This window comes from Phytophthora infestans, genomic scaffold (assembly GCF_000142945.1).
Source record: "Phytophthora infestans T30-4 supercont1.10 genomic scaffold, whole genome shotgun sequence".
Classification (NCBI taxonomy): Eukaryota; Oomycota; class Peronosporomycetes; order Peronosporales; family Peronosporaceae; genus Phytophthora; species Phytophthora infestans.
The window spans coordinates 3,023,258-3,050,588 of NW_003303749.1; the positions used below are offsets into that span (position 1 = coordinate 3,023,258).

The window sequence follows — 27,331 nt, forward strand, 5'->3', positions numbered from 1 at the left end:
GTGTGGGCAACGCTTTGATGGATTCTAGCGTCCTTCACCACATTGACCATTCCAGGAGCTTTGAAAACTGTGCGACAACGCGGTACTACTTTGAGTTCGATATCAGCCACCCGGCTCAAGAGAGTTCGAGTAGCTCATTGAGCCAAATTGAACTAAGCATGCCCATGCTGGCTCGTTGTTCCAGCCCCGCACGTCAGTCAGCTATGCACGGCCACGCAGTGATGCTCCATGTCATTGTCGCGAACTGGGGCAGCGTCTTATCTGCGTCAAGGCCTCTCGTTTCAGTCGACGGAAACAGAATCAAGCTACCCGAGAGCCAACTCGAGAATTCATGTTATCTGCTTTGCTAATGGGGGATGAGCAGTCACACTTGAACCACTACAGCGACCTAGACACGGTTCCTGGAACGGCTGCCACCATGGCCTAATGCCCGTTTATACTAAACAAAAATTTACGTCTACCATTGTTTCACAAAATGCTGTCTGTAGTTTTAGCTCTACGATGAGCATGAAGTATTGGGCTATGAGCCACAGCTACTCCGTTAGCACACAGCTCTAATTCTTCTAATTAACTTAAATTGCGCAACAAGATCTAGCATTCGCACAAAACCTTTATTTCTACTACTTCAAAGTACATCTGAGACAGCGTCAAACAAAATGATACTTACGAACCATTTAGAGTTGTCGAGATAATCGAGATTAATTGGCCTTTTGATTTTCGCACTTAATCGAAGCTGTGACATAACCTTCATCGAAAAAATGTAAAAGTACCTTATTCAATTGCTTTTAGCAAGGGATTTTAAATAACACTTGTATCTCTAAAATTGAAAAAATATTGACTCCTAATCGCGATTTAAGCACTCTTAACGAAAGCGGGGCGTCTCCTCAATCTCTTGAGCCCTTATAAGCTACATAATGCTTAAAACTGAAGAAGCTGTGGTCGCTCAATAATATTATCTCCAATTTATGGGCCCTCGAAATGACGGACCGAGGTTCGTAAGTACCATTTTGTTTGCCGCAGTCTCATCTTACCAATGATATGTTACGGAACCAGGCCTGAAATCTGAGAAGCACAGCTTAGAAATAAGGATTTATCGGCAATAATCTAGGAGGGGTATGCTAAAATCATGCTAAAACACACCCATTTTAAACATTTGCGGGGTAGTTTTCTTTTAAAAATAAGGAAGGGCCAAAATGTTGGCCCTTCAAAGGTGAATTGTAAGAAGTATTTTCAATATTTTTAAAGTGAACATTGAATTGCTCATTAATGAGAATACTCGTACAATTCGCCAAAGGATGATAAGTTTAATATAGATCATTTATAAGGTAAAAAGTTCTGTTCTGCAATGAGATTTTACACACACCTTTTTTTTCGCTTTTAAAGGGTGTTTTTAAGCATTAAGATATCGAGAAGAGCTCCCCTATAAAAACAATTAGAGTGCTCTTCAAGTAGTCAAAAGACACATACATAAATTTAAGATCTCGCAAAAGGTAAAAATAAATAAATCAAGGTGTGTAGAAAACAGCTCATTATAAAATAAAAGATACTAATTGGCGCCTTCAGTTTTTTAAGTGTCTCCTGGCCCTTTTTGAATATCAAAGGATCGCAAGGCATTGAGGTTGGAAGTACTCAGTTGCGAATGTGTTGCTGAAACTCCGGGGGAGTTTGTATGTATTTTCTTCCCCACTGGCAATGACAGATTTTGGTATTTGTTGTGCTGTCAAAAAACACTTATTTATAGTCTTACTAGGAAGATCACTGTAAGCTTTTCAACTTCCGCAATTAAAGCATCGATCTTGTACGTTGGTGTGCGGTATTGAACCGACTGTAGCAAGTTAAACAGACCCAAGTCGAGTACGTTCATATCGGGCGACTTCGCTGGCTGGTATTTGATAGTGATGTTGTGCGCTTTGGCTACTGCCGCTAGAGCGATCAGACGGCAGCACATCATGCTTATCTACATAGCTGACACGTATTATGTAGCTGGCAGCCACAATTTAGTAAATAGCAAAGCTCTATTCTTAGCCAAATAATAGCCAATGATATCATTTATTTTTGTGCGGTCGCTCGTTGCGTTAGATTTGAGATGGAACAGAGTGGTATTTAAACATTTAACCCCCCTGTTACCGACGTCGTAAGTTATGACGTAATCTAAATTGTAAGTCGTAACTTACGACTTAGATTTTTTCTCATATAGTAGTTGGCTCAGAAACGGCGACCCGATACTGAAATCAAGTTTAATTTGGGGCTCCTGTAGTATAAGGCGGGAGAGGTTTTTGCTGCTCACACAAAGACAGTACGAAGGAACGGGTTCGAGTGTACCTCTCCCGCTCTCAGGCACTGTCAGCATTTGATAAGTCGCCAGAAGACTACGTGAATTCTCAGCCATTCGAGATTTTGCCGAGTGAGAAGCAAGTGAAATGCCGATCCGTTCAGCGCGAGGACGAAAGCCGCGGCTCAAGCGTCGGCGTCAGCGTCCACGCTAGATGCGCGCCTGGTATACTTCGGCCACCTGTGGCGCCAGCTGATGGCCGACGGGTGGAAGTCAAAGCCACCCACCGCACTGTCGAATGCTTAAAACCGTCAGGCAAAGCTCCTGCAGAGAAAGAAAACATGTTCTATTGTACGGGCTGTTGCTGCTGTATTACTATGGGTCATTTCTAACTTGCTGTTATTATTGGTCATTTCTAGCTTGCTGTTCTCCTTCAGGCTCTGCAAATACTACAAGAGCCATTTTCTCGGACTTCTCGACCTGGCGCTCGTCAACGCGTATCTGACGCACAAGGAGGCGAGCCGTCCAGCGGTCGTGCAAAGTGTGCTTGCTATATCGAGGCGAGCTCAAAAAGTCATTTCAGACGACCTATTACTGCCCGGACTGCTCCAACGGCGACGCTAAGTTTTACCTGTGTGGCAAGGCACGCAGAGGTGGCAACAGAACCTGCTTTCAAGTGTGGCATGAAGACTTCGCGTGCTGTGGCGCGCCCCCAAGGCCGTCGGAGTCCGCAAGAAGACTCGCAGTGAGATTCTCCGCGAAGACAATGAGAGTGCTGACGAGGCGGCCTATCCGTGAATGCGAAGGAGCGCCATACGATGGGTAATTCTAAGGATACTGTTGTTTGTTCATGAATAGTTGTTGCTTTTTCTTGATTTCTGTCGGTAACTCCAAAAAACAATGTATTTGCCGTTGCGACGAATAGTCATAATAATAGCTGTTTTCGTCGGCAATGGCATATCTATTTTTTTCGTTGTCGACGTTAAGTATATTTTTATTCTGACTTTTTGTTTATTTTTATGTGAGGGCCAGCCCAGCGGGAGGTGCAGCGGGGCTGCCGTAGCTTTAGCGTCAGAGGAAGACGTTCGACTCAAAGAGTCACTAATACTAAGTTCCTTATCCAAAGGACACTTACAGCCCAAGACCAGGGCTCAAAGTTAACACCTTAACTTTTATGCTTCAAAATCAGAAGTGTTTTATTTACTATTATTGCGGCCAAGCCGCCTAGGGGTAAATGTATCTGTTTAACTATCTAGCATAGTTAAACCTAATCAAATGCATAACGTGTGGCTTTCGGCCACGTACAGAGAGACCTTGTTAGCTCTCCAACTTATGTACTGAGAGTTTGTTAACTCTCCGGGTACTTCGTACCCCTGTGTGTTCCACACCATGTAAACCCGTTACACTCTCCCCCACTAAGATGAGAACATTCCGTTCTCGAAACTCTCCTCAGCGAGGTCACGTCTTGTTAAGACGGCGGAGGTTACTACACCTCACACCAGCGTTGTACAGCTCCGTGAGCTCACAAACGCCTACGCAACGTTGATGCCCAACTTCTCGTCGTCGGCCCACGGCCCAATGCTCCAAGCGCAGCGCGCATCTTGCTCTCAAGCGGTCTCAGACCTACGCTCGCGCTCCGCGCCTACTCCAAGAGCTGCAAACCGCTTAGAGCAATGCTCTTGACTCATTCGAGTCGTCGACAACAGCTCAGCGGTTGAACACTCGCTTCACAAGCGATAGGTCGGTGGTTCGAACCCACTAGGGCACAGCCCTCTCGTTCCATGAACGATTGTTTACGCGTGGACAAGCTTAAGGGCAACACCCTTTTAGCTCAATGGTTGAGCGTTGGCTTTGAGAGCCACAGGTCGGTGGTTCGAACCCACCAGGGCACAGCTCTGTCGTTCCATGAACGATTGTTCACGCTTGGACAAGCTTAAGAGCAATCCGCGTTTAGCTCAGTGGTCGAGCGTTGGCTTTGGAAGCCACAGGTCGGTGGTTCGAACCCACCAGGGCACAGCCCTCTCGTTCCATAAACTGTTGTCCTTGAATGGACAAGCTTAAGGGCAACGCCCTTTCAGCTCAGTGGTCGAGCGCTGGCTTTGAAAGCCACAGGTCGGTGGTTCAAATCCACCCGGGCGCAGCCCTCTCATACCATGAGTAGTCCGTTCTCGGACTGACGTACGGGCATCGCCCTTTTAGCTCAATGGTAGAGCTCCGGCCTGTCAAGCCAAAGGCCAGTGGTTCGATCCCCGTCCGGGACACCACTTTCGCTGTTACAGCGCATCCACATTTGGATCATGCTCATCGAGCAAGTTGTTTCAAAACAACTATGCGTCTATCGAGACGCTTGTGCCTGAACCTTGCTCAGCACAGCACGAAGCACCTGCTTCCTTCGGGACCATGTCCCTAACACTACGAGGTCTCTCCACCTCCTGCTCCCGCTGCGAGTACCGCTCATACGTACGAGCTGGCTGCTGCAGCCACTGGTCAGACCCTGAGCTCAACTACTGACCTCATCGCTCCCCACTCTAGTGGAAGCGCCCAGCGCCTGGCGACGCTGTCGCACGCCATGGTGGTGCTTCGGCACATGATGTGCCCGGTCGTAAGCGTCAACGACGTCAGGGCAATCTTGCCGGAGGATAACCTCAAACTCCCATGAGTTCTGTGAGTGAGGGTAACCCCTCCACTTCACTAAGTACTGGGTACGACCCTGGCGTCTACGCCACGCCACAAGGCGTTCCACGTGAAAGTGGAGCTCACCATGCTCATCGAGCAGAGCAGGAGGAGGCCTTGCCTCAGCTGGGCTCTCGCGGGGAGAGTCAGCACTTGCCGGAACGGCGTCTGCGTCCATACGACGCCGGCGTCCACGACGCGAACGTTCACGTTCACCGCCCATCGGTCGATCTCGAAGAGATGATCCACCTTGTGGATAGGTAAGAGCCACCACTGTTGACTCACAACCAGGTCTCGGACCTTGAGCGTCCAGTCGCTCGGCTGAACGTTCAGCTTGCCTTGCTCCTGCATCTCGAGAACTTCGCTCCGCGACCTGTGGCTCTGCCACATGCTGTTGATCAGCCATCTGTGGATCCACCACTTGCTGTCGTTCAGCCTCCCGTGGCTCTACCACCTACTGCCCTGCAGCTGTCCGTGGCCCAGCCACCGCTGGTGCCAACGCCTCCGCGCTCACCTGAGCAGTGTCTCGGTATGGCTTAAGCAAGCCGCCATAGAAGGCCGGATGCGTGCGCATCTTCTTCGGAAGGTTGAGCGTATACGCTAGGCCCTTCCTGGCCACAACCTTGAACGGTCCTATGAACCGAGGTCTTAACTTCGTCTTGAAGACTGCAGACACTGCATGAGTAGGTAGGTTTTTAGCTTTTAATAACACTTGGTCACCGACCTCAAACCTCTCAACATTGCTTCTGCCCTTGGCATCTGCATGTTCCTTCTGCGTGTCTTGGCTTTCAGCCATAGCGTCGCGTACTTGACGCATTACGCTCAGTCTCAAAGAGACAAAGTCATCGACTTGCTTGCGAACCGCAACAGGGCTGACATCAGCTAGCCGCTCGGCTATCCCTCCCCCACCAAGCCCTGAGCCACTGCGTGGCGGCGTCAGTGGGACGCGAGGGTTAACCAAGCCGTTCACATAGAGCGGAGTGTAGCCTGTCGAGGCGTGCACTGCATTATTTAATGCGAACTCAACGAGTGGGAGCATCTGGCTCCAGCGTTTTGGCGCCTCAGCGCATACGCTTCGGAGGGTATCCTCCACAAGGCGATTCACGCGTTCGGTTTGACCATCGGTCTGCGGATGGTCCGCTGTGGACATGTCCAAACGAGTGCCGAGCACTCTGAAGAGGGACGTCCAGAACTTCGCGGTGAAGCGCGGGTCTCGATCCGAGACAATTGCCTCAGGCAAGCCATGTTGGCGAAAGACTCGGTCTAAAAACAGCAAAGCTGTACCTTCACCATCAATGGTGTCCGGCACTGCCGCTAAATGAGCCATCTTGCTCAATCGGTCTACAAAGACCACTAGACCCGTGTCTCCCGCCTTATCCTTGGGAAGGCCAAACACAAAGTCCATACTCATGGACTGCCAGCATCCCTTGGGGACAGGCAAACTCGCCAATGGCGCTGCCGTGCTCGGCGCGGACTTTGTCCGTTGACACGTCTCACACGTGCGTACATAGGTGCCGACTCACTTATACATCTTGGGCCACCAGTACATCGAGCTCACCGAGCCATAGGTCTTCTCCCGACCTAAGTGCCCGCCCACGGGCGTATCATGAACCTCATAGAGGATTCGATACTTTAGATCCTCATCATGAGGAACGACTACACGAGGGTTATCCTCAGCGTCGGTGTTGTAGTACAGCAGGCCGCCATCGAGTGAGTATCGATGCAGCCTCGCGCGTAAGCGCCCAGACAATTCATTGTCAGAGTCTTTAAACTCTTCGCTCCCAAGAGCCCGTAGCAGCGCTACGCACACGTCGTCTTGTGCATACGCTCCGCGTATCAAGTCAGGCACTGACGACGTCACTGTCGTGACATGAGCTAACTCGTAGTCCGGCCTGCGCGAGAGCGCATCGGCCACTACATTAAGCCGCCCCGGCTTGTACTTCACCTCGAAGTTATACTCGGCAAAGAAGGAAAGCCATCTTGCCATTCTCTGAGAGAGATGAGGCGACTGTGTCGCAGTGCGTAACGACGCATGATCAGTAAAAGATCACAAAAGGCTTAGAGCCTAGCAGGTGTACCCTGAATTTGACTAGAGCATACTTCATTGCAAGTAGCTCTTTGTCATGAACTGGATAGTTCTTCTTTGCAGCTTTGAGCTGGCGAGACTCAAACGCGATCACGCGTTCACGCCCTTCGGCGTCTGCTTGTAGTAAAGCACAACCGATTGCAAAATCGGAGGCGTCACAGACGACGCTAAACGGACTATCCGGGTCCGGTAGCGCAAGGATCGGAGCCTGGAGGAGGCTCTCCTTCACAGCCTCAAAGGCTCCGTCGTGCTCGACGTTCCAGCACCATGGTGCGTCCTTCTTAAGGAGATCTGATAATGGCCAAGCCATCTCCGCGTAGTTCGCACTGTACTTGTGCAAGTAATTGGCTAAGCCTAGCCACTTGCGTAAGTCTTTTTGATTCTTGAAAACCGGCCAGTCCACGATGGCCTTGACTTTGGCAAGATCTGCCCGTAAGCCACGCTTGTTAATGAAGCACCCGAGGAAAGGTATCTCCTCCGCGCCAAAGACGCACTTGTCCAAGTTGGCATACAACTTATTAGTGCGAATGCACTCGAGCACCGCTCGCAAGTGGTCAATGTGGTTATCCACGTCTGACTTTCCGTGCTCGGCACGACTATGGACGAATATATCGTCAAAGCGTACGCCCGGTGGGGCCTAAACAACTGCGTCACAAGACGATTGAACGTTGCTGGTGCGTTCGACAGCCCCTGGGGCATCACCAGCCACTCCCAGAGCATACCGCTCGGAGTACTCACCGCTGTCAGCGGAATGTCGCTCGCTCTCATGAGTAATTGGTAGTAGCCATCGACCAAGTCGAGCGCGCTGTACAACATACAGCCTACCATGTTGTTCTGCAGAACATCCTTGCGAGGAATCGTCGTTTGCGCCGGGATAGTGGCCGCATTTAGCTTGTTAAAAGCATGAACAATGCGCCACTTGCCGTTCGGCTTTCTGACACAGAACGTGGGTGTCGAGTGCGGAGACTTACTCTCACGCACCATCCCTGCCTCGTGCTTCGCACGGAAGAATGCGTCAATGACGTCACACTGCTCTCTCGGCAAACGCCATTGCCTTGTTACGCAGTACTTGGTTCCAGGAACCAGGTCAATCTCATGACACACGCCTCGATCCGGAGGCAGGCCCGTCGGTGGGTCTTTTGAGGCAACGTCTCCATACTCCTTCACCACCGGGTAGAAGGGATCCGAAGGATCTTTGAGGATCGCCAATCCACTTCTTGCGCTCAGCGCCTTCTTGGTGTCCTCTAGGACCGCGTCGTCCACGACGGACGAGGGGTTCAACTCCTCCTCAGGTCCCAGCAGGACCACCTCGGCTATCTCGCCTGCCTTTAAGGCTCCGCCAAACTCGGCAATGGACATCTCGTCCACCGCTAGCAGAGCATCTGCAGCGGGCAGAGTGTCAAGGCTGATATCGCCTTCTACCTCCCCCGTCACTCCGTTAACGAGTATATACAGCTGTTCACAGCAATCACGTGGAGCATCACCGCTCGTAACGTTGGATACATCGTCCGACGTCGAAGACGTCACAGACGCCCTGCGTCTTCTTCTCCTCTCTCTCCGCGACCGAGCCCGGCCGGATGAGGGCGGTGTGGCAACATATCCGTCACCACCACCGGGTGCAGCAGCACCATCACTCCTCGAAGAGAGTACAGTGTCTCGCAAGACACTCGGCTGAAAGCCAAGAGGTCCTTGACCTTCACACAGTGATCTAAGGTGTTCACTTCACCTGCATCTCCTGGGCCACGCCCCATGATGCCTCGACTCGCAGTCGACCGCGACCTCAGGGTCACGCAGCGGTAGGTTATCGACCAGATTCATACACTCAGTGGATTACGCACCACTCCGCGCTCGTCCTCACCAGGACCCAGCGGTTGGTGATTGACCTGACCCTGCACCGCTCAGCGGATAACGTGCTGCACCACGTACGGCCTCAGGGCAAACAGCAACCTCGTTGCTAACAATTTCGGACATACCAATGTCCAGTACTACGGCCGCCTCGGCCTCGTGCTCGCGCCAAAAGCGCTTCTGCTTCCTAGCAGAGGTGGGTTCATGGCTCACCAAAGCTCCACTAGGAGCAGGGTGCGACGCACCCAGCGTTTTCGACTTCCAGTCGATCCATGGCTCATGACGTTCCAGCCATGCCATGCCAAGGATGAGGTCATACCTCGCATCCAGGTCTAAGACCAAACAGCGCTCCATGCTATCGAAGTTCTCAAACTTCACTCCAAGGTCGACAGAGACATTCGACACAGTTACCAGTGTCCCCGTCGCGAGACGGACAGAGATCGTATCTCTCGTTGGCACTTCCAGTGCCTCAGCATACAGCTGACTCTCTTCGAGGGTGGAGCGACGGGCGTAGTTGCCCGAGGCTCCCGAGTCAATCAAGACTCTTCATGGCTTTGCAAAGCCCTTCACGTTCGCTTGAACGACCAGCAAGCCCGGCTTGCACACACTCTTTTCGTAAGAGAGCTCAGCTCTCTTCGGAGCTGAGCCCCGTTGCCCTCTACCTCCTCGAGGTACAACGGACCTCAGTTCTTCCCAAGTAGGCCGCCCCGCGCCTACTGGGAAATGCCGTTTCCCGGCGATGACCCGGAGGGTTGGCTCGCCGGAGCCACGCGCTTCTTGCGCAGAGGGCAATATGCCCTCAAGTGCTTAGTGCTATTGCACACAGAGCATCGGCGGATGCCGGCACGCTGCCTTGCAGCAAGAAGCTCCGCTTCTTCATCTTCAGCATAGCTGAGGTTCATCGGCTCTGGACCGCTCGAAGAGCTTGCGCTACGAGCGCTCCAACCAGGTCGAGCCGACCTGAAGTTGTGCTCGGCATTTAATGCCACATTCACCGCCTCTTTGAAAGAGTTAGGGTGTACACGGAACACTTCCGTTCGAGCTGCGCTCACACGAAGTCTCTCCATGAGCACGGTCACACTGACCAGTTCCGGAAGAGGGTCCGCCGCCATTCCGGCGATAAGAGTTCTCAACTCTTGGACATAGTCCAATAACTCCTTCTTACCCTGGCGGGTCGCAAGGAAATTCGACCGGACACGGTACGCCTGATTAGGCGGCGCGAACACGCGCGAAAGCTGTTGCTTCAGCTGATCCCAAGTGGGAAATGCAGCGTCAACAGACGTGCCGCACGTTAGTGCCCATTCGCGAGCGCGACCTCCAAGCCTGGAGATAGCTAGCGCCACGCGCTGATGCTCAGACTGGAGCAGGGACGATCCCATGGCCATCTCGACCTCACGGGTCCAGAGAAGGAGATTCTCTCCATCCTTCCCCTCGAAGGTTTTTACGCTCACCATGAGCGGTTTCAGTCTCATAGACTCTTCACGCGTCATCGACGCCGCCGCCGTTGCGGCGCTCATCTTCTCTTGGACATGCTGTAAGAGCTCGTCCTCGTAGCGGGATAACGATTCCAGCCTGACTGTGACCGCCTCTGGGCCTTGCGATGCAAGATGAGCCACGCCCTCCGGGCCAAGCAAGCACATAAGCTTAGTAAGCGCGTCCTGCTGCGCCGGGGGCAAATTCGCGAACACGGGCTGTTCCATCCTCGCAGAGGATATAGTCAACCGACTCAGGAGCGGGATTGACTACAAGTGCTACCAAGTGCAGCGGGGCTGCCGTAGCTTTAGCGTCAGAGGAAGACGTTCGACTCAAAGAGTCACTAATACTAAGTTCCTTATCCAAAGGACACTTACAGCCCAAGACCAGGGCTCAAAGTTAACACCTTAACTTTTATGCTTCAAAAGCAGAAGTGTTTTATTTACTATTATTGCGGCCAAGCCGCCTAGGGGTAAACGTATCTGTTTAACTATCTAGCATAGTTAAACCTAATCAAATGCATAACGTGTGGCTTTCGGCCAGCGTACTGAGACCTTGTTAACTCTCCAGCTTATGTACTGAGAGTTTGTTAACTCTCCGGGTACTTCGTACCCTGTGTGTTCCACACCATGTAACCCCGTTACAGGAGGGTCCTGCTTAGTTTTTTCCCAGACGATAAGTGTGTTCATTGCTTCATAAATTTGACGTGCTTTACCATATGCTCTTTGTCTGTTCCTCTTTTAGCATGTCAGTCATCGAAAAGCCCCGCTCTATGTGTGCATTTGCTTGCGTTTTCCCGTATTAATTTTTATGTTCACTCTTACAAAGTCGTAAGTGTCGGTGTCCGTGCCGTTTGGGCCATCCTTACGTCGTATGATATACGACATAGTGTGTCAAAACCTTTGAGAACGTATACCTCCCATCGTGTTGGATAAGCGAGTGGAAGATACAACACCATACAAACGCGCTCGTAAAGGCTACGCCGTAAGTTATGACGTAAAATTAGTGGTTCACGGGCTCATTTAACGGTAACAGAGGGGTTAATGTAATCAAAAATTGCGATCTGCCGAATACACAAGAATTCGCCACGCTCTTTCCGAATACAATCCAAAAATGCGATCTGCCGAATACACAAGAATTCGCCACGCTCTTTCCTAATACAATCCAATTCGACATAAAATGCAGCTCTTAAGTCCACCTCTGCCTTCCCAGGTTATTTTAGCACCTCGGGCTTTATTTTGCGATGTTGGCTCAGCGCAGATTGTCGAGATAACTCTCAAGCAGCAAGCGATTGACGGGACCAAGCGAGAGAGCGGCGGCGTGCTGTCACGCGCAGAGCCCCATTTTCGTCAGACGGGGTAGAGGTTTTCTGCTTCTGCGTTCCGCAAGTGGTGGCACGACCGTGATCAGATCCAAGCCGAATCTTGTGTTCGGTGCCTTAAAATTGGTGTAGGTAGAAAGCATCTTCTTGGTGCTGTTATTTCCACACTGACAAACAAAGCACAACGCAAGCGTATCCGAAAAGAAAATGCCACATGTGGGTGAATTACATCAGCGGAGTCCGAGCTGTTCGGAGAGGACTGGACGGAGAAAGAGCACGAAGAAGACCCTGTTCGTTTTGTTGTCTTTTTATCTTGGTATCAAGGCTATATGGCGCATAAGTGTCTAGTCTCACGAAAATGGACAACGCTGAGCAGCGAGGTACAGGTGTAAAGCGCTGTGGCGTAAATGACGTTTCTCGAGCAGTACAAGTCCTTGACAAATCGTGAATGAATCATTATGATGAGCCAAAACGGCTGTCGATGTTAAGACGCGCGTGCACACACGGTCGTTGGCATCCGATCCGACGGTTTCGAGTTCGTGACGATTACCGCAGCATAAGCGGTAATGGCTTCCGGTAAAACGTTGCCGCGGTGCTTGATTTGTAAGCGCAAGACGAAGTTGTCACCCGCTCCACAGGTTTCTCGTCCATGCAGATTAGCGGTACCCGTGGTCTGCATTAAAGGAGCCACGACAACGCGAGCGAGTTCCACCATACAAAAACAATTTGTCCTTAAAATCAATGCAGTCTTTACTCACGGATCTGATCGCCTTTGGCGTCGTTTTTATCAACAAGTTCGCGCTCGTCGAGAGCAGAGATCTTGCGGGGTCAATTCAGCTTTCAGATCTCAATTTGCTCCACAAACAGAGAAACAGTGGTCAGCTCAATATGGGTGACAACGAGCCACCGTGGGTTCAGGCTGTGCACGCCGAGCCGCACGACACGTCCTCCCGGACAGCTGAAAAGACTTTTACTGGGTCAAAAGGGGAGTACTGCGTTGTAGGGTTCATGGTACCGTTAACATGCACGAGAAAAAGGGGAGGAAACCAGCGTATCTGTCGGTGGGTCACGAATAGGTTGTGGTGGAGGTTGTCGCTGCGCGCTTTCATATGGGATTTTGTATTGAAGAGCCAGAGCTCCGCTATATCATTCGCCAGTGTGTGTTTTCTCACCAACCGGACAGAAACTTTCCTCCAGAATAATTTCGAGCCGGCAGTGGATATCAAGATTCACTAAGAGATACAAGAAGCAGAAGTCGTTTTGGCAGCCACAGAGCTTGGACAAGAAGCGGGCCGAGCTTTCAACAGAGGAGATTGTGCGTGGACATGCGGGAAGGTTTAAGTCAGTCATCAGTGACGTAGCTCACGAATGTAAATGGCAGTGTAACGAGAACCGGCGTATATGCACAAGGATCAGTAAAAATCCGAGTAATGTGCTCTCGTGGCCACTTCTTTACAGAAGGTGCTCACATGACCGCGGAAATGTGGGCGTAATGGTGCGTGTAAATGGTGCTGGAAGCTATGCTTCAAAACCAGAAGTATTGGTTTTACTATTATTGCGGAAAGCCGCCTAGGGGTAAATGTATATGCTTAACTTTCTAGCATAGCTAAACCTAATCAAACGCAAAACGTGTGGCTTTCAGTCAGCGTACTGAGAGACCTTGTTAGCTCTCTAACTTATGTAATGAGAATTTGTTAACTCTCCGGGTACTCCGAACTCCTATGTGTTTCATACCATGTATCACGGTTTTACTCTCCCCCACTAAGATAAGACCATTCCGTTCTCGAAACTTCCTCAGTGAGGACACGTCTTATCAAGACGGCGGAGGCTACTACACCTCACACCAGCGTTGTATATCTCCGCGAGCTCACAAACGCCCTCGCATCATTGGTGCCCATCTTCTCGTCGTCGACCTCACGGCCTAATGCTCCAAGCGCACCGCGCATCTTGCTCTCAAGCGGTCCCAGACCTACGCTCGCGCTCCGCACATGACTCCACGAGCTGCAAACCGCTTAACGCTAGGCTCTTGACTCGTCCGACGCGTCGACAACAGCTCCGCGGTTGAACACTCGCTTCACAAGCGATAGGTCGGTGGTTCGATCCCACCAGGGCGTCGCCCTCTCGCTCCATGAACGATTGTTCACGCTTGGACAAGCTTAAGGGCAGCACCCTTTTAGCTCAATGGTTGAGCGTTGGCTTTGAGAGCTACAGGTTGGTGGCTCGAGCCTCCAGGGCACAGCCCTCTCGTTCCATGAGCAGCTGTCCTAGAATGGACAGTTTAAATGGTTTTTATCTCAGTGGTCGAGCGCTGGCTTTGGAGGCCACAGGTCGGTGGCTCGATTCCACCCGGGCGCAGCCCTCTCATACCATGAGTAGTCCGTACTCGGACAAACTTACGGGCATCGCCCCTATAGCTCAATGGTAGAGCTCCGGCCTGAAAAGCCAAAGGCCAGTTGTTTGATCCCCGTCCGGGACAAACCAGTTTCGCTGTTACGGCGCATCCACATTTGGATCATACTCATCGAGCAAGCTGTTTCAAAACAACTATGCGTCTATCGGGACGCTTGTGCCTGAACCTTGTTCGGCACAACACGAACACCTGCTTCCTCCGGGATCACGTCCCCAACACCACTAAGTCTCTCCACCTCCTGCTCCCGCTGCGAGCACCGCTCACACGCACGAGCTGGCTGCTGCGGCCACTGGTCAGAGCCTGAGATTAATCACTGACGCGTTTTTCACTCTAGTGGGGGGCGCCCAGCGCCTGGCGACGCTGTCACACGCTATGGTGGCTCCTCGGCGCAGAATGTGCCCGGTCGTAAGCGTCCACGACGTCAGGGCAATCTTGCCGGAGGATAAACTCAAACTCCTATGCGTTCTGTGAGTGAGGGTAACCCCTCCAGCTCACAAAGTACTGGGTACGTCCCTGGCGTCTACGCTGTGCTACAAGGTGTTCCACCTGATAGTGGGGCTCACCATACTCATCGAGCAGAGCGAGAGGAGGCCTTGCCTCAGCTGGGTTCTCGCGGGGAGAATCAGCACTTGCCGGAACGGCGTCTGCGTCCACGACGCGAACGTTCACGTTCACTGCTCATCGATCGATTTTGAAGAGACAATCCACCTTGTGGATATGTTACAGTCACCATCGCTGACCCACAACCAGGTCTCGGACCTTGAGCGTCCAGGCGCTCGACTGAACGCTCAGCTTGCCTTGCTCCTGCATCTTGAGCACTTCGCTCCGCGACCTGTGGCTCTGCCACTTGCTGTTGATCAGCCTGCTGTGGGCTCACCACTTGCTGTCGTCTAGCCTTCTGTGGCTGTACCACCCGCTGCCCTGCAGCTGTTCATGGCTCGGCCAACGTTGGTTTAAACGCCTCCGCGCTCACCTGAGCAGGGCCTTGTTATGGCTTAACCAGCCAGCATAGAAGTCCAGATGCGTGTGCATCTTCTTCGGAAGGCTGAGTGCATACGCTAAGCCCTCCCTGGTCACGACCTTAAATGGTCCTATGAGACGAGGTCTCAATTTCGTCTTGAGGACTGCAGACATTGCATAAGTTGGTAGGGTTTTCGCGTTTAATAAAATTTGGTCACTGATCTCAAATCTCTCAGCATTGCTTTTGTCATTGGTATCGGCATGTTCCTTCTGTGTGGCTAGGCTTTCAGCCAAGCGTCGCGTACTTGACGATGCGCTCCTGGCGACGGTTTACGCGCTCGGCGCAGCCGGCGATATCGGTGTACGAGACGAGCGTCGCGTTCTTAAGCTCTTCGCCGGACACGTTGGACGACGTGGCCGCCTTGGCCTTCTCGCACGCACAGTGCACCAGCACGCGGTTGGTCAGGATCTTGAGATACTCGCATATCTTCAGAGCCAAAATGTGGTGTCGCATCGCCACCAGGCGACTTACGACCACCTCGATCGTCACACGGACGAATTGTATGACGATCCACCCGATATGTCCTCGATCTGCTTGATCACGCTCGTGTCGCTCTTTAAAGTCAAAACGTGCCCGTACGTTGTGCAGCAGCTGCCGCAGCCCGACGTGGTTGCACAGGTTCAAGATGCAGCAGTCCACGGTCATGAGCACTTGGGCGCTCGCAGGCGCAGACGAGAGCAGCGACGACGACAGGAGCGCACCAAGCACATCAGGCAGATACGGACCCAGGAGCTGCGGAATCTTGTCCGTGATCACTTCCAGCGCAGCCAGCAGACACTGCAGCACCGCCTTGGTGCCGCTCACGTTGCTAGTCGACGAGCAGTAGTTGACTTCGCTTAGTAGACGAGGGAAGAACTTGGGTAACAGAGAGAACACCACGGGGTCCACTGCGCGACAGACCGAAGACAGACACACGAAGGCACAGCCGAACAGATGCAGCGTCATGGGGGGAGCGTTGACGACGTTGGGAGAATATGCTGGAAATGCTTCGTGTGCGTTCGTAACAAAGCTGGCGGCTAGAATGTCCACACTGAGTAGCGCAGTATGGATGTTGACGCTGTCGCCGGAGCCCTCGGCGTTCGGAATCATCGCATCCAGCCAGTCCAGCATGTCGATGGACGGAGCGCAACGCGACGTGAGAGAGCGTCGCGGTCTTCCTGCAGACGCTCGTTGGCGAGCTGCATTGCCTTCTTGCGCCCAAGCCTCACTCAGAGCGTCTCCCGAGCGCCGCCTTGGACACCCAACAGCAATATATCACATTGTCCTTGTGCATGCGCCATAGCTTTCGTAATCACATATAATCAGTTAAAATTTCTCGAACTGTAGCTGCATGTAAAAGCGCTTTAATTTTGTACGCACCAACTAGTAATATCAGCATCTAATCCGCTTCCTGCTTTGCAAAACGCGACTCAACAGCACGATTAGTTGGTTTCTGCGGGCGAGACGAACGTCGACGATATGGAATATCATCTTCTTCGTTAGCATTCCCAATATCACAGGCGCTTCCAGAGTCATAATGCATTACTGGAACTTGAACGCTTTGTCCGACTGCTGCACGGGCTCCGATTGCGGCTTGATCCGACTGCCCAGACTCCTTGCACATGACTCTAAGAAGTGGCATTGGCCGAGCTTTAAAGCGTCCTGTAACCTCGTTGGTAGCGTCATTTTCTAGAATGCCGTGTCAGTGGATGAGGAACTTGCAGTTGATAGCGCCGGGCTCGCGTAGGGTGATAGCACGTGATTTTCTGCATTCGCTATGGCAGATTGAGCCTCACCATGTTGCCATTTTTCCACAGAGTCTAAATCAGATGGCTCTCCGGATGATGAGCAGGAAAGCTGGTCCACGTGATGAGTATGAGTTGGCCGTACAAACTGACGCGTGCGCGTACTCACACCCGGGCAAGCAACACCACCTAGGCCACAGACAGCAACATGGCAACACATCGCGTGCTTGCGGTTGTACGCGCATGAGCACGATTCACTACTAGTGTATACTACCCATTTTCCAACTGGCATGCCCTGTGTCTGCATTCGCCTTGAATTGACAGATCGAATCGAGTTGGCCACCAGCTTTTTCTCTGCCGCGGAAAGCCGTAGGGCCGACTGCTTCATTCTGTACAAATCCGCTTCAACATTCCCATCAGGGGAAACCTGTGCACAGAAAGGCAATTGCGGGTGAGCATAAGCTGATATAACCTCAAGAGCCGCTCTGAATCCGTGGGAGCCGACACATACAACATATCGCTTTTAAGGAAAGCGAGCCGGGCCCCATATAATTTTGGATCAAATCAGCAGGATTAGCTGGGCCACCTGGGCACTGCAACTTCAGCTTTCTATGGTATTGCTCCTGCGAGCTGTTTGTTGCCGCACAACTGCCACCGTGAGAATCTGTGCGATTTCACCCACCATCACGATATAAGTGCTGCAGATCCACGTAGAAATTCATTCTATTTCGTAATAACTCGGTCTTTCACTGTAGGATACTGCTGTTCCGTGGCGTAGTGCATGTCGTACAGATCGGCGAGCACACTCCTTGTTTTATTGGCATGTACCGTTTTTCTATTGAGACTGCTTCCATACATTTTTAGTGACATGAAACCAGCACATTAATACAGTTGTGTGTGGAAGCTCTGTGACGCACGCGTTGAACTGCGCTTTGTCCGCGTCCATCATCACAAAATTTAGGTGTAAAAAGTGCGCCACGCACATCCATACTCACTCGCTTTACAAACTGAATACACCGTCCCATGTCGATTGCACGCTTCTGTGACATGCAGAAGTACACCACTGGAAAGTATTACCTAGTGAGATCCGAATAACCAAAAGGAAACTCCACATAGCCATTGATAGCCACTACCTATGTGAAGAATGGTAGTGCAGTTGGGGTTGTTTTGCACATCGATATAACTTTTTACCATGCGTAAACAGGTCATGCCAACTCGCAAAGGATATGCGCTGGGGCCGTCGCCGAGATATGATAGCCTGAGGGTGGGTACTCGGCTGGGAGTCACACAAAATCACCATGTCTGTGTCCGAAAGTGTCCCAAGATCTTGCTGGTCGTAGAGGCGACCATTACAGAGCGCAATCAATGGGGCCATGAAGTCCTTACAGTTCTTTCTTCTCAAGTTCCTCACAAAATCACTAACTTGGGTGCTTTTGGGGGCGGACCCGGCCATGGTATTGTTGCCTAGGAAGGTACAAAGCAGTGTATGTAGTCTAGCAGCACTAGATTTCTCTTCAGTACTAAGGCTACATGTATTAATAATATAGCTCTTCAATCCTTGTGTCAGCCTCCGCGCCACAGGAATAGGAGGTCGTTTATGTCCATCACGTGAATCCCTTGCTGAAATACCTCGCCCAAATCTGACGCGAGACATAGTTTGAATTTGTATTGACACGGTCAGCGCATCGATGGTCCAACTCATCGTTTCTAGACGCTGTAGCTGTGCTTTGCAGAGCTTTGACCGACACAGGACCGATTGCGACTTCAAAGGGTGCCCACAGCGATGTAGATTGAAATTATTGTTGAATAAATGGTCTATTGTGCATCCAACTGAGTTGCTTGCTGGTGTTGTTGGTACAACATTTTCTCTTTTTTTGTCAACTGCGTGTGACGGTAGGCGATTACGGTACTCTGCTAGCGTATACAGCTGTGTACAGCGGTAAATTTGCGTCCACAATGGTCGTCGTCCGGCCTCAGCGTCGTCGTCAGCGCCGGAAATCCGGTTCTTCTAGCTGTAAATGACGCTGTCTTGCCCTTCGCTCATTGTCTTTAGTTGTTACGAGCTGCAATGGTTGTTTATGAACTGCTTCCTATGCACATGCCGCCTGTGTTGCCATTTATATTAACAAAACGGAAGACAGGTTGAAGATAAATATCTATTTTGATGGTTAAGTAGACTGTATGGTCTTTTGTTTGATTACGATGCCTTTTCTATGTGTGTGGGCCTGTCTATACGATTGGTGGTTCTACACTTTTATAAGGCATATTGACACCGTACATGTGGACTAATAGCAGGTAAGACGGTCTCCTGCTTACGAGTGTCTTTGCAGCCACGGGGCGTAGGTACTTTTACCATCCATTTCCAGAAACCGGTACACGTTTATCACTTCCCAACTCATCACCAAGCGCCCAACACCTGTCCGACGTTCTCCTACTGAATAATGGCTTCTAAGGCCACACTGAGATCCGTGGAGCGATTTCTCAGTAACTCTGTCGGTAGTGAAATGGCGTCAGTGTCGAGTGGATCTAGAGACATCGAGTCTTTGGAAAGAGGAGCAGAACGCATGCGGGTGACTTTGGTGCTCATCTTGTTAGGAATCGTGACCATTTGGCTACTTTGTGTGGGATTAATCTGGCACATGAGGGTGAATCGAGCGGGGTCTTTCAAAGGAGATGCTGCTGCTGCTAGAAAAGTGATCTTGCCAGCCTATGAACCTGTTTTATTCGTCCTGGCCATTTTAAACGGCGCCTACATCATCTTCCTGATAGTGACACTCGCAACAGACTACTATGACGTGCTCGTCTCTCCCCTCATACTTGAATCGTTCTACGCCGGTAATCAATTCATGTTCGTGATTGTGCTGGTTCTAATGTTCGAGAAAAGTTTGTCGTTTCCAGCCGTCAAACGCGCTGTAGGATTGTCGTTTCTACTGTCGTACTACACTATGCTTTACGTCTGGGTAGTGACGCATTTCGGGCGTCCAAGTCAACAAAAGACGTTTGCAATCGGCCTCCAATTTGTCCGCGGACTGCTAATGCTACCATTTGTGTACGCGTTCGTCCAACCCCCAAGTCGAGCCACGAAGCGCATCATTCGGGAGTTATGCTTCGTTACCATTGTGTACTTCCTACTTACAGTACTACTGATGATACTCATCATGAATCCGAAAACGGTCGAGCAAAGCCGCTATGTCGTCTACGTCATGCTATCGTGGGTAGCTTTTTGTCCACTAATTGTCTGGCGCGTGTTAAAAGCGGATACCGAGTATTGGCATGGACTTGGACAGCGAGCTTGTGCTCTCCAGAACTATTTTCAACGGGAGAATGGCTTAAGTGAACACGTCACTTCCGAGGGCTTGCACGTGCTCATTGAAATGAACCGAAGTGTGTGATCGATTTTGCTTATCTAGAGCTCGCTCGACAGCTTGGAGTGGGTTCAAAGTCGACGGTGTTTCAAGGAACTTATAAGATGAAAGCTCAAGTCGCTGTAAAGGCGTATGTGCCTTCAAGCTGTTCCGATGATATCGTAGCAGCTTTTTCTCACGAAGCAGCCATGTGCAGTGTCCTGAACCACCCCAACATCGTTAGATTCCATGGAATGTGTGTAGCCCCTCCTACAATTTGCCTTGTGTTCCAACTCTGTCAGGAAAGCCTAGCCGACGCACTCGATCAGTCTCACAGGCAACTTCACCCTTCTCGTCAGTAACTATTAATTAGTATTGATCAAATGCTGGATGCAGGTCGTGCTGTAGCTTATCTCCATAGCTTCTCACCTCCATTTGTCCATTGCAACATTAAGCCGTCAAGTTTCCTTGTGGATTCGGAATGCAATGTACAATTATCGGACTTTGGGGAAGCCAGAAGTGTGACTAATCTGAAAAAAAGAACGCTATTATCAACGTCAAAGATGCCCATTCTTGAAGATACCCACTTTTCACTCGAGACTGCAATTGGTTCACCGATGGAAACAACACTATCTCATATCGACTCACCTTGGAGCTTACAGACGGAGAAATATTCGGCAGAGTATACTGCACTGGAGATCATTGAGAAGAGGGATGAGTTTGATGTGCATGGAGTAGCGGCTTATGTTTATTCGCTTGCAATGACGATGTGGGATATCTTACACCCTGGCGGTGACAGATTCCCGCAAACCAACGGGGACCATGCACAGGTAACGCAAGAAATCTTGCATGGCTTACGTCCCAGACTGGATGACAGCACGCCTCCCAGATTACGCGGCCTCATTGAACGGTCCTGGTCTCATGATCCTGGTCTTCGTCCATCAGCAAAACAAATTGTCAATGCTTTGGAAGATATTCAGGAGGAAATGTGCGCTCGACTGGTTCTCGAATTACTGAGTGATTTGATCGAGTATCCGTCCGCTGCGAGTGGGTCGAGTATTAGATTGACGGAAGTGCATCGAGCTCACACCCTTCCCGGGGCATTCATTGTTGATCGCATGGTTGAGCGGCGGCTCGTAAGTTGTTCGGCCGAGGCAATTCGCATGGGCAACGCATTTATGGATTCCAGCTTTCTTCACCACGTTAATCACTCCAGAGGATTTGAGAATAGCGCGACTGCGAGGTACTACTTCGCCTTTGATGAAGCACAGCTCAGTCTACCGTCTCAGCTTGAGAGATCCGTGAATCGAAGTAGCTTCTTGAGCGCAAATGAGTCTACACCTTTGCCAATCCAAACTGGTGGTAGTGTAAACCAAAACGGAGTGTCCCTTATTTAGAAATTTATTTTTTTAAAAAATTAGAAATCCCCAAAATTAATCCAGACCAATACGGATTTAGTGTAAAGCAAAATGATGAAGTATTTCTTGTTCGATGGTCGCCTCGATAAGAGTATCTTGTCTTCTACAGTACTGCACATGCACCACGTACATTACATTAGTGCATTGGTTATAGCCACGAGCGCCCCGCACCGGACGCCGTTATAAGTGTACGAACTCTTCTTAACGCTGACCGTCCAGGCAAGCAGCCCCAACACGAGCGCTTGATGGCACGTCAATCGCTGAAGCGCCGTTTTTGAGACGCAAACTCAGAGCTGCAACCCCTCTCCTTCCATTCCCCACGGCCGGTTAACATCTGCAAGCGCAGCCCAAAGCTCTCATCCTTGATGTACTCTGTCTACTGTAATCGGGTTGCTGGCCGTCTTGGTCCCTCTATCGATGATTATGCAGGCTGTACAAGCTGAGAGGTCACTGTGTGCACCCACACTCTCGTGTTCTGGCGCCCATACGCAGGTTCACGCCCCCTTACATCTTTGTGTGTACTTCAGTCCGCAGCGAGCCCGTAGTTCGTATTGCTGGATGTGTCACTCGCGTTCTTGCCAGTTTGCACTAAGGGAAATCATCAATTTAGGGCCGCCCTGAAAAAAAGTTACATAACTCGGCAACTATTTGCACAGGGACACAAAGCGAGACAGTGTCCGAATGCTTGTAATCTGAATTTTTTATCGTATTTTTTGCGGCCAATGACCAATAGCATTGATCGTTCAGGACACGGCAGTAGAAAATTTTTGTCGCATCAGTTCAGGGCCGCATTTAACCTTAACTTCAGTATTAAAATGTTCAGCTGGTGAAAATTTCAAGCCCATTCAAGCATAGATTTGATCACCCTATCTTTTTATGTTTATGCGTCTTGATAAAATTATGAAGGATACATAATTATGCAAGAATAAGCAAACGTCTGTCATTACCAAAACAAAACAAGTGCTGACAGCTCAGTCGTTTAGACGCTAGCTTATTGAGGGCCCATAGGTGGGTGGCGTTGGGCGGAAGCATGTCCTCTCAAGTATCTTGGTTTGCGCCGCGACCTCGGGAACCGCCGCACCGCTGAGTATTTTTGCCACAATGGCAGTCTTAATGTCAGTAGAGTAAGTGTGGCGAGTCTTAGACATGGCTTGGGTCGGACAAACAAGAAGTGAAGCGTTTGTTTTCTTCTTGCAAATGTTTGAACGGAGTGGATGGCGCTCAACAACCTCATTTGGTTGGAGGAGCTGAATAAAAATATGGCGCCAAGAGTTCACCCCTTTTGCAAATTAAAATTTTAAAGGTATTCGTACTTAGCTTATTATAACCAATAGTTTCCAAGTTCAATGGAGTACTGTATATGATTGGCAGTAACTTATGCGGCCCTAAACTGGTTCGCGGCCCTAAATTGATGATTTCCCTTACACTAAATCTACATTGCTCTAAAACCTAATTTTGTAAAATTATTCCTCAAATTTAGATGTTACTTCGGTTACTTCACTCCGTTTTGGTTTACCAGTTTGGATTGGCAAAGGTGTAGTATCCCCATGCTGACCCGTTATAGCAATGGCCGAACCTCTTTTAGCTTTGTACGAACGCGCAATGAAGCCACTTGTTGCTGCCGGCAGCTTGGACAGCGTCTGATCAGTGGAAAGTCTTCACGATTTCGGCGGCGGAAACAGTATCAAGCTGCCCCGGAGCCAGGGAACCCGAAAAAATAAAATGCGTAAAAATTAATCCTAATTTTTTAATTTAATTATTAATTTATGGCTGTCAACAACCCGCAAGGTCTAGTCAAGTTACAGCGTGGGGGGGGACGCGCTGAACGTCGCGGAAAAATTAGCCTGCGCTGAATTTAGGTCGCCTGATCTCTAACGGTCGTCTTCAAGAGCCGCCGGAGAGCGTTCTATAGTGAAAGCGGCGTTCAAGAAACGCAATTGCGCACTACGTCGACGTCGCGTACATCCCGCCAACGTCTAACGAGTGTGAGCGCTTCTTCTCTCTCGCTAAGCTGGTGCTGTCTGATCTACGGAAGCGAATGTCTCCAGCCAGGCTCGAGATGATAATGTTTCTGAACTACAATCGTGACTTGCGAAGTTTTGCAAATAATTGAATTATTAATTTTCTCAGCTCACATCGATGTATTAATCTAAGTATTGCATTTTCGGGTTCCCTGCCCGGAGCCGACGGTCAACACCTTAGTGGCTGCTTTATTGGTAGAAGAGCCGTCATATCTGAACAGCTACAGCGACCTAGACATGGTTTCTGGAACGGCGGCCACCATGGCCTAACTGCGTATGTCAACCCATTGTACCAGTCGTAAGTATGGGGTAATTCTAGATGCACTGGAGAAAATGAAGAAAACATTGTTTTCAAACGTCGATCATTCACGTTACCAACTTCTTTTGCTGAAAACCGGCTTCAGTTACAGCTTTCGAAAGAGGATCATTAGAGGACACGAACTAGTAGTTCAACAACTGTACCGAGTCAAAAGAACAAGCAAAGCACAATCGTCAGATGGACTATGCCAGTTGCAATACTTCTACTAGCTACTAATGGTAGTATTTGTCGAGCGCACTGACCTTAAGAATGATAAACTGACTTCATCGCTAAAGTGTTTAGTTCCCATTAACTGACAACGAAGGGGTCACTTTATGAAGCATAATGAAGTCCCGTAACAATTCATGACATACATTTTGAGAGAAAAAAATAGTTTTCCATCTTTTATTCTCCATTAGGATACGACGCGTTGCTTTTAGTACAACCGTCTTTTTAGCTCTTGTCGTCACACCATGGCGCTTTCGTGGATTTGATGTGTCGTCATAACTCTTTTTCCCAAGTGGAGAAGACTGCACCTAGTGCAAATGAGTGCTCTTCTTGATCAAGCTACGCCAAATCTACGGGAGGTAGTTCCTCGCCTTCTTGTAGATCAACCTATTCAGAATCGGGTACTGCAGCACCAGTAGAGGACGATGGACTATCGGACTACGCAAAACGACAGCTTGTGGTTCTCATGATCGTTCTGTTGGTGAGCTATGGCTCAATGTCAGTGCTGTCCGCGGCTCTCATTGCCTACATGCGTCACAACCGCCATGTCGCGCTCAAGGGAGATACTGAAGCTTCGCGGAAAACGTTGTTGCCTGCTTTTGAGCCATTGTTGTGGATTTTGTGTATTGCGACGGGTTCCTATGCAATGTACTTCATGATTGCGCTGATCGCGAGATTCTACGCTCCGAGTGCTGGTAGTGTTGCGACAGAGGCACAAAGCGCTGGACGCCATTTCGTGATGGAGTTGGCGTTGGTTTTCATGCTGCAGAAGAGCGTCTCAATGCCAGCTTTGACTCGATCGATTATCATCACGTCTTTTCTCGCGTGTTACGCGTTGCCCTTCGTGTGGTTCACTACGATCAACGGCCAAAGTGAGAGCTCAACGTCCAACTACTGGATTGTCGCCATAGCTCGTCTGTTGATCTCTCCGCTGTACATTTACGTGATCATCCGTCCACCTGCTCGTGCCAGCAAGCGTACTCTGCGCGAGTATTGTGCCTTTGGAATCGTGTACCAGGTGCTTGAGCTGACTTACCACACTGCCTTCAATAGTAGGAACGTGCACCTTGGCTTTGTATTGATTTACATCCACGTGTTGTGGGGGTCTCTTTGTCCATTATTCGTGTGGCGTTTGCTGAAGGCTGATACTGAGCACTGGCGTGGTCTCGGTCAGCGAGCAGTTGGGCTACAAGCACTATTCCGCAAAGGCAATATCCATGAGCGAGTGTCATCGCAAGGTCTTCATGTGCTGATTGAGATGCACCGGAAGTACATCATTGATTTTTCCGTTCTCCACATCAAGCAGCGCATCGGTGTCGGCTCCACAGCTGTCGTTTACAATGGACTTTTGCACTCGAAGACTCCAGTTGCGATCAAAGTGTACACGCCCTCCAGTGTGACAGAAGACACTGTCGCTGAATTCTCCCACGAAGCTGCTCTTTGTGGTGCATTGAACCACCCAAACATTGTCAAGTTCTTCGGGATGTGTGTTTCACCCCCGACGATCTGTTTGGTGTCCGAGTTGTGTGTGGGTAGTCTCGATGTTGTTGCACTAGCGCTAGCGCGACGACAGCTACAACCTCGTCGTCAACAGTTTTTACTGAACCTCGGCTATCTCATTGATGCTGCTAGGGCATTGGCTTATCTCCACAGCTTCTCTCCTGCCTTCGTGCACCGCGATATCAAGCCTAGCAACTTCCTCGTGGATGTCGAAGGTAACGTCAAGCTCACCGACTTTGGCGAGTCCCGAAGTCTACCCAAAGCCAACATCACGTGGGAGGTGAGTAGCCTCAACGATACTAAGAGCACAGCCGTTGTTACCACCTCAGCATCAGCAGGTACTACTGCTGCTACAAGCAGTGCGTCTAATGATGTAGAGCACTATCAAGAGTACCCGGAGTCAACTCCAAACATGGATACCAGGGCACATGGCGGTAGGGGGATCCCATTGACGCCACCTGGAACCCCACAAGCGGGCTCGAGGACAGTACCAATGCTACCCCCTCCTTCGCGCAAAGCCACTCCAGAAATGACTGTCAAAGGAACAGTCGACTACATGGCACCAGAGATCATCAATGGACGAGCAGGGGTTGCTTCATATGGTGAGTCTGCTGATGTCTACTCGTTGGCGATCACCATGTGGGATATCCTCAATCCAGGAGCTGAAAAGTACCCTGGCACGAACAACAATCATCTACGTGTGCTCGAATCTGTCATGGCTGGTGCCAGACCAGAGCTTGATAATCAGCTACACGCTGGTCTGGCAGAGCTTATCACAAACTCTTGGCATGTGGATGCTCGCATGCGTCCGTCAGCTCAAAAGATCGTGGTTGCTCTTGAGCGGATTCAAGAAGAGGTTTGCCCGGTCTTCGCACTTGAAATGTGCGAGGAAATGGAGCATGACTCCACGCTGATGAAGAGTGGCGGCACGGGGAGTAGCGCGAGGAGCTTCTCCGGGGAGCAAGCGGCTAGGAAGATGCAGGACATTGAAGCGGTGGCCTCGGTGGGCGAAGCCACCCGGCTTGGCAACATGTTTATGAACGCTGGCTTTATGCACCACATCAAGCACTCGCAACCTTTTAAGAGCAGCGAAGATATGTTCTACTTCGACGAGGACAATATCAACTTTTGTCAACCATTCGTCGTTCTAGAAGGGCCTACAAGTACGTGCAGAAGCGGAGCTGGTAGCAACGCAACGCGCCGTCCGGGCTCGACACTAGGAGCTCCTTTGCCATCGCAACTTGTGCAGTCTCCCGGTTGGTTCAAGAGCCTACAACGTCAGCATCAACCTTCGGATCCGACACCTCCACTGGCGACAACTTCAACTTTAATTGCAGTGAAAGACTCCAAGAGCTCCGAGTGGGACGCCCACACCGCGTCAGACTCGCCACACAATCAGAGTGATATTGCATTTGTCGAAGCTGCTAGCAACGGAACGACAGAGGCGGAGGAATGCGCCTGCAGGAAGCTCGGAGAACGGCCCAACATTCGTAAACCAGCTAGTCATCGCTTCCGTCGCAAGTACCGTGCGATCCCAGAAGACAACATTCTGACTGCCAATTTGTTGCAAGAGGAGGACCTATCGTCAACACAGGACCGCCATCTTCTGGACGAGTTCGACGCAGGCCCAGCTACAATCCTGCTGGGTACCCAATAATTGAGTTTAATTTGTGGCGGGAACAATTCCCGCCAAGACA

At 50.4% G+C, this 27,331-nt stretch overlaps 3 protein-coding genes, 1 non-coding gene and 1 pseudogene across 5 annotated transcripts; 4 read left to right on the forward strand and 1 right to left on the reverse strand.

Annotated features, from left to right (window-relative positions):
- The first annotated feature begins 13,835 nt into the window (after nucleotides 1–13,835).
- Nucleotides 13,836–13,908, forward strand: PITG_26757. Its single transcript has one exon. It is a non-coding gene; the product is annotated as a tRNA-Ser (tRNA).
- A 46-nt stretch (nucleotides 13,909–13,954) lies between these two features.
- Nucleotides 13,955–14,025, forward strand: PITG_26758 (annotated as a pseudogene). The gene has a single exon. The product of its transcript is annotated as a tRNA-OTHER (tRNA).
- A 1,614-nt stretch (nucleotides 14,026–15,639) lies between these two features.
- PITG_07213 (uncharacterized protein) lies at nucleotides 15,640–16,046 on the reverse strand (the record flags this gene model as incomplete). The annotated part of the gene is made up of 2 exons (XM_002905111.1): nucleotides 15,640–15,655; nucleotides 15,718–16,046. 2 exons carry the CDS (start codon nucleotides 16,044–16,046, stop codon nucleotides 15,640–15,642), a joined length of 345 nt encoding a protein of 114 aa, XP_002905157.1.
- Nucleotides 16,047–19,389: 3,343 nt separating this feature from the next.
- On the forward strand, nucleotides 19,390–21,474 carry PITG_07214 (protein kinase, putative; the record flags this gene model as incomplete). Its single annotated transcript, XM_002905112.1, has 4 exons — nucleotides 19,390–20,209; nucleotides 20,257–20,455; nucleotides 20,543–21,371; nucleotides 21,436–21,474. 4 exons carry the CDS (start codon nucleotides 19,390–19,392, stop codon nucleotides 21,472–21,474), a joined length of 1,887 nt encoding a protein of 628 aa, XP_002905158.1.
- A 3,126-nt stretch (nucleotides 21,475–24,600) lies between these two features.
- On the forward strand, nucleotides 24,601–27,291 carry PITG_07215 (protein kinase; the record flags this gene model as incomplete). The annotated part of the gene is made up of 1 exon (XM_002905113.1): nucleotides 24,601–27,291. The coding sequence occupies one exon, from the start codon at nucleotides 24,601–24,603 to the stop codon at nucleotides 27,289–27,291; it is 2,691 nt and encodes an 896-aa protein (XP_002905159.1).
- Nucleotides 27,292–27,331: the final 40 nt, after the last annotated feature.